The sequence below is a fragment of the Battus philenor genome, unplaced genomic scaffold, assembly GCF_028537555.1.
Source record: "Battus philenor isolate CCGP_79_NKW_IND1 unplaced genomic scaffold, ilBatPhil1.0.hap1 SCAF_3, whole genome shotgun sequence".
NCBI lineage: Eukaryota > Metazoa > Arthropoda > Insecta > Lepidoptera > Papilionidae > Battus > Battus philenor.
This window is the reverse complement of record NW_027181693.1, coordinates 8,087,352-8,095,017: the sequence shown is the minus strand read 5'-3', so window position 1 is coordinate 8,095,017 and position 7,666 is coordinate 8,087,352. Positions and strand designations below refer to the sequence as shown.

The following is a 7,666-nucleotide window of genomic DNA, read 5'->3' as shown; positions in this document are numbered from 1 at the left end:
TCGAAACGCATGACAAGCGTTTCCACTATAACAAAATACTGGTTTAACTGCACATTATTAAGCATTATTAATAAGTGGTCCAATGTTTCGTTGTATTATATTTTTAATTTTTATGTTCCAACAAACAAGTGGAAATTTAGGTGAGATTTCCGGTGAATATTTTTATTAATTTGTGTGAAATACTGTTTGTAATTATTGTTTTCCGATTTATAGACTGGAAAACAATACCCCGGAAATTGATTTCTTATAATAAATTACTCCATTCATATCCTGATATGCGAAATGAAGTGAGTAACTTTAATGTTATTTATTCCAATGTAAAAATGGTGGCTGGTGATGCAATCTAAATACTTGAGATATAAGTCAATTAAAAATACTGCGATTGGTTAGGTTTAACTTAAAAATTGTGATTTTTCCCTTAATGAAACAGGAACACTATCTAAACTCTGTTAGCCACCTTACTATTGCATCAATTTTTTATAAAGATACATTTTTAAGTTATATTTTCTTACGTTATCGTAGCCAATAAAGACAAGGCACGTAGATTTGTCTGTTCCATTAAGTTGTTATTATTCTCACATAAGTCCGGAGACACGAGAGATTAAAGGTTACGCCAAGTTCATAATAACAACAATTTTGGACTTGATAGCGAACTGAAGCAGTAAAATTTTTTCCGAAATGTTTTAACAAATTTATAATTGCACAAAAATTACATTGCATTCCGAGCATTTCGAATGTTGCAACGCTCAATCATACAAGAAATATTTTTCATTATCATTATACGCCGTTAAAGTAGTCAAATAAATAAAAAAATTACATTTTACTGTCAATTTTTAACTTTATTCAATTAAAAGATTATATCGCGGACCGCTCTTTCCGAGAACTTCTTTCGACGAAGCTATGACAGCCCGCAAGGCTATCAGCGTCAATATCAAAAGAAAGAGATGAATTGAAAGATGTTAATTATTTGGCTTTAGCAATCCCGGAATCCTATGGAAACCGTTTATCTAACCATATATTATGAGAGTTTCTGTGAAGACTCACGTGACTTTATGACATCACAATTAGTAGCAGCATACGAATTATTGGAACCGTACTTGGACGTTCGCCTGATACCATATGGGAAAGCGACCACAAAAGTTGTAGATTCCGTAAGTAAATGTTTTAGACGTCGATATAGCTATTAAAGGTTTATATTTTAAAGGTAAATATGTCTGTAATATGTGGAGCACGCTGTTTATACAAATTTTATAATAAAAAAACATCATTCTGACACTAGTGTACGTAAAACAATCATCATCATTTCAACCTTGGAATATCCACTAGTGCGCATTTTCCTAAGATTTCTAATAGGATTCCAAAATTATTAGCAACAAATTTCGTCTCCAGCGTCGTCCAGCGGCCTTTGTTCAGCGCATCATATAGCCCACTACCACCGCAACTTTCCAACCAAACAATAACCAATTGATGGCATTTAATATTCAAAATCCGCTTTCTTCGTTACTTTTAGGCGTAATTATATCATTAGCTTCGTAATAAAAAAAAAAACTTTTAGATTGAACTGATTTAGTCACTGTTGCCTGGAAGAAATAATGATCATAGCTTTAGTACGTAACTTTAAGAGTCTCGTGCAGGAGAGAACGAATCAAAATAAGTTCTTTTTTTACTAGGTCATGAATGTATTAATTTTATCAAGTATTCATAGTGTTAAGTTTAATAGTTGAATCTGAATAAAATATAGAAAACACAGTTACGCTCATAGAACACCTGAAAAGTACTATTTAGTTTGTATCAACAATAACAATATAAAACTGTTATAATAGGCCCTCTCGCAAAAGAAATTAAGACTAAACTTCGTATACAATACCTACATTGAGTGATGCTCAACATTATTAAGCAAAATAAAATCTTTCTTCCAGTCAGAATACTACACCTTTAAATGTCATCACGGTCCGCTGGAATGTTATGGAAACAAGTTACATGCGTGTGCATTAGATATTTTCTCTTCTGAGAAATCCGCACACATCTTTAATATGTGTTTAATGGATTTGGATCACACAGACAAGGGCTCAGACGATGTAGCAGCGAGTAAAGTAAGCATAAATTCAATATTTACTTTATTATATAAAATATAAATGACAATTTATTATAGGTATAAAAGCTTTACATAAGTATATGTGTAGCTCATTTGTTAAAAGCTTTTACGCCTATTTTCAATAACCGTGTATAAAGTGATCGCTCTGAAATAAATTTCATTAATTTATTTTTTCTATTGGAACATGACAGGCTAATAAGTTCTGACAATACGAAGTCTGCGAAGACATCTGTACTTTTAAACCATTATTGATTTTAATATGTAGTAATTCGAATTTGGAAAACTCTTTTTATTACTGTGTTTTCATTACGCGATTTATTATTTCTGAAATCATTTAGTTTTGAATAGGGTGTACCATAGCATTGATAGCAATTTGAACTATATATTCACTCCATTAAAGCTTTTACACTTGTAACCAATCACCCTGTATACGTATGACATATTTGAAGAATGATTCTTGCCTTAGATGTGCTTGCAAATTTGTATTAATTTCCTCAGTAGCAGCATAAACTGTCTGATACTAATAAAACATATCTGATAATAATATTAACTTAAATGTAATAAAAAGATAATAGCTTGCAATTTTGATATTTTAATACTTGTAAATACTTTCAATTTCTATTCTATTTTTAAAAGTGTTACCTGTTCATAAATATATTTAAACATATACCTTTTCAGTGTGGCGCCTCATTAGCTTTTAACGTCAGCTCTGTAAAAGACTGTGCGAAAAATAAAACTGGAATATTTTTACATAATTACTATGGACAGCGAACGAAAATGACGTCATTTAAATACGTACCTCATATACTGATTAATGGTGTGCACAGCAATGGTACGAACTTAATAGCGGATATTTGTGCAACACTCACAAGTCCACCACCAGGATGTAAGATTTTCGTTTATTAGCAAAATACTTTGAATAAATTTATTAACATTTATATAACTTTATCTACACCCACACATACATCTCTTAATGTCAATTAATAGATATATGTGCGTATACAATATGTTATATATAATATTAATACAATATGTATGATACAATATTTATTATGGTGTGAAACATTCAGGTTGATAGGTTTTAAGTGTAATTGCTTTAAAAGGGCAAATGTAAATCTAATTTACTGTTAATAAATGTATGGAATACCCTTTCTAAAATTAACTGGCGTATAGCAAGAAAAAGCGTTCTCATAATTTCGATTTCTACATATAAAACAATTATTCTTTATTATTTGTCTCTGCAAACATTGTACTGCAAGAAGCTACCTATCGCTTTCCTATAGAAATATCACACATTATAGAGTTATATCTTTATACAGAGTGGTAACGTATAGATGTTGAAGCTTTACAGGTTTTTGCTGACACATCGGCTATTAGAGTGAATCCCTTTAAAGATCATAAGTATATAATCAATTAACCAGTATAATAAATGCTTATGTTAACAAATAAACTATCATTTTTTTATAATTTTGTGTATTAGTGTTCATGGCTCGCGTTGTTAAGAAAATAAAAACATATTATACGTTAAAAAAATGTTATTAAAAATACGTTTCAAAACATTGTTTTGCATAATTAATACGTCGTGAGTAATAAAAAGAAATGAAAATCTTGTGCAATAAAAAAGAAAAATGCGGCCTTCAATTTGCAATTTACGTCCTGCGAGATGAAGCCATCGCATCTTATGCGCCTGCAAATTAATAGACACGTTCACAAGACAGGCCAGACATGAAAGCACTTGTACGCCAGGCGCTTTATCTCCGTAGTTGCAAGCCATGCGGAATCTTTTAATTTGTAGCTCTTTAATAAAAACCCTCTATTATTATGTATAAAAGATGTTCACATTTAAGTTTTCATGTGCAGGTATTTAACCTTAAATATAACAAATTAATTTTTTAATGTCTGTTAATTTGTAATTAATATTTTAGAAGTACATCGTTTTGATTATCGACACTGTAAACTTGTTTGAATTTCGATATTATTACATGCTTTTCAATAAATTTTTATAGGATATATTATACCAAAAACTTTAAACCTTACTTACTCAATATTGAATAGCTTTTTTTAAGAAAATTGCCTCAAAATAATCTAGATTCTAGAACACTGGTAGCCAAGCGGTGGAGGATTTTCCATGGATGCAATCTTATATAATTCACAGTTTGGGCATTAGTTACATAGGATTGCCACTGCTTATAAACAAGTTTCCAGGGGAAAGGCAGCAGCGTTCTCTGCGTACCAAAATAACACACTGCGATCACCAACCCACCTGTCTGGCGATTATGATATATCCCTTATAGAATTCTTTGTAGGACGCCTATGCCTTGCAATAGGAGCCCCTCAAGTCCGCAAGTCATAGGCTGTAACGAAACGAAATGTATCTAAATTCTTACATATTAAATATCAGAATACTACAAAACACTATTTTCGTTTTGCAAATATTGCAGTATTAATACACACAGGTATGTTCTATTATGATTATAAAGGTTTGTAATGCTTTATAAACCTTAACTAGCGTGGAACAACTGAGAATGTAAAGAAATTTTTCTTTAAAAAAATATGCACCCTTAGATATTATTATTAATAATAATATGGTACAAAAAAGAAATATCCAATTAAAGTTGACATACCAAGGTGTGATGATTCATTAAACAAATATTTCAGATATTCATTTCTCATGACTAAGGCAAAGTACGTGCTCGTAAATTATTACGACTGTTTTGAAGAAGAAACAATAAATTTTTAAGCTTATTGCCTCGTAGCACACAGTACCGGGAAAATTTAAAACAGCTTATTGAACTTTTTTCCATTTAATTTATTGCTTACTTTACTCGAATCACATCAATTAGGTTTAACTATGACGACTAAAATTTAAAGAATTTATGGAAATTAATTCTTAAAATTGTTCGCTTATTTTTGTGGATTGTTAAGTGTATTAGTTAACTATTCTATATTATCTTCTCAAGAAAATCATAAAACCACTATTGTTACAGATATTTGTTATTTAAACATATCTACAATAACAATGGTAACATTAATTAACGAAAGTATATTCCAACGGAGATATTGTAATGAACGCGTAAACTAGACTGCTAACTTCTCCTTTTGAATTATAAAGTTGCAAGATCCCGCCGGAATCAAACTAATTAATTCTTGGAATACTGCTTGAACAATGTTACAAATACTCCAAGGGCTAATTATTTCAACTACAGTCTTATATCAATTGAACTTACAAAATTTTTTACCAAATCCTTTATACAACGCCAAATTGATGTACCAAGAATGTATTGTAATTAGTTGCAACTTTCCTGTACACGTCATGCCATGGTAACAAGTTCAAATTTCAATATTCTTCATTTAACATAGGATGGATTAATTCTCTTATTTACTTTAAGATGAGATTGCCACTTGTTCGCATGTTAAATGCTATAGACCGGAGAATAATGAGTAAAACACCTTATTTTTTTTAAAAGCTAAAAAATAAAAATTTGAGTTCGACGCCAGCCAGAAAAGTTAACAGGGCTACACACCAATCAAATATAGCTTAGTGACAATTTTTAAAATCTGAGAATACGAGCATACTAAATATTATTATGGATCCCATGGAATAAGCATGTACATTTTCCATGGCAAGATTAACAAACTAACTCGACGAAGAGTCTTCATACGTATTATAAATAAATATAAGCATAATGAACAAAGGTTAGTTTTCGACGTGAGCCTTATAGACATCGATTCTTTCCAAAGAATAGCATATACGCTGGTGTTACTGAGAATTAAAGAATATTGCCTGCTTACGTGTAAGTTCCATATTAATTCAACACACAAAACAATGAGTCAATAAACAGAAATTTTATGAAAATTTCCACTAAAAAGAAAGTTCTTCTTTGAAAAAATATACTGACGTTTCAGATCTCGAAATAGTTACAGTGTGTACTAAGTTATTTAAGTTGGAAAATACTTTTGTAACAAAATACAAATTATGTTAAATTTACAGTTAATTGGTTAAATAAAATCATATGTAAATTTAAAAAAAAGTTGTTACTAACACACAATCATGAAATGTAAGTTCGTTAAATATAACAAGATTTTCTAGTTTATATGGTTAGTGAATAAAATACAGTTTGAAAAATAAACTAACAATACTTACAACAAATCTCTGTGGAACCCAATTTCTATTAGCCATTATTTATATTTAAATAGCTTATTCAATAATAACATTAAAAAAGTATCGATGTTAATGGATAGCGGCATCACTTTCCAATACGTATAACCTATTTCTCATAACAATTCTGTTACATATAGTATTATTAAAAAAATTCCTTTCGCACGCTCCAGTTTAATAATTGTTTCTAAAACGTCCTGTAACTGTACCACTAGTTAAAATTGTTAATACTTTGGTCGCCAAGCCTCACGTAACATCGCGTTTACAGAGGTATAGTTAATTTCTCTTTTTATTCGTAGTTGCTCGATAATTTCGTGACATTCTATTAATGAAATCAATATTGTTAACACAACTAACACACTAGTAAATAATGCCAAATTAAACCTTTTTTCTAGCATAGCACTCAGTACACACGTTATTTTCATTGAAAATACATCATTGTTACGATCTCCTAAATGCATATCGGTTGCGCGCTCTTTGCAATGCGAATATATACATTTATGCTTGTTTATGCGGACTTTCACATGCCTCTCGTGAAAAAATATTGTCAACAATTAGCCGTAATGAAACACTAATGTTGAAATACTAACGCTACTTAAATCATTCATTCTTTTAATAATTAAAGAAAGATATATATAATTAGTTGAATGACAATAATTTAGATGCAATATAAAAAATAAAAAAGGCATTTACACGCACTTTTGAATTGCCAATTATATTAACATCAATAACGTAACCCTCGAATGCTGATCTACTGAGAAGAGTCGGCCAGAAAATCAATAGTTGCTCTTTTTAAATGAAATCTTTTTAAATGAAATTTAAATGTTTCGTATACATTACAATCACAATCATTGGACAGGACAGGCAGGAGTCAACGAACACAGTTGTACACATTTCGAACAACTAAAAACTTGAAAGTTGTAATAAGTTTTGTTTTTTAATTGTTTTTAAATTTTAAATCTAGGAAAAGTATGTCTAAGATACTTTTTAATATATGCCTACACTCTGTTAACTTTTTGAAGACGAAGTTTAGACGTTATGAGTTTATTATTATTTTTTATATTTACATGTGTCTTTCGCTATTTTATTACATAAGAATTAAATCAACCCGAATATGCTATGAATAGTTATATTGTTCCATAACACACCAACGTCAAAACTTCAATTCTGGTTCAGTAAGCTAGAAGTAACATTTTATGAGAAACATACTATTTGATTTAAACATTTACCGATAAAATATAGTATCTATGTAGTATTGTTTATACAAATATATTAAACATATTCATAAATTATCTATTACTCGTTCTAGAAACCTCGGTTTGACTCCAATAATTATATACGCTTATCAATTAAAGCAATGCTTAATAATTACTTCCACAAATACATTATTAATGAGAAGAAAATGCCTACAA

General features: G+C 29.9%; 1 protein-coding gene across 1 annotated transcript; it reads left to right on the top strand.

Moving 5' to 3' along the window:
* Positions 1-3: 3 nt before the first annotated feature.
* Positions 4-3,562, top strand: LOC137926652 (GILT-like protein 2). Its single transcript, XM_068770322.1, has 5 exons — positions 4-140; positions 214-287; positions 978-1,151; positions 1,920-2,093; positions 2,774-3,562. The coding sequence occupies exons 1-5, from the start codon at positions 83-85 to the stop codon at positions 2,999-3,001; spliced, it is 708 nt and encodes a 235-aa protein (XP_068626423.1). The 5' UTR covers positions 4-82; the 3' UTR covers positions 3,002-3,562.
* Positions 3,563-7,666: the final 4,104 nt, after the last annotated feature.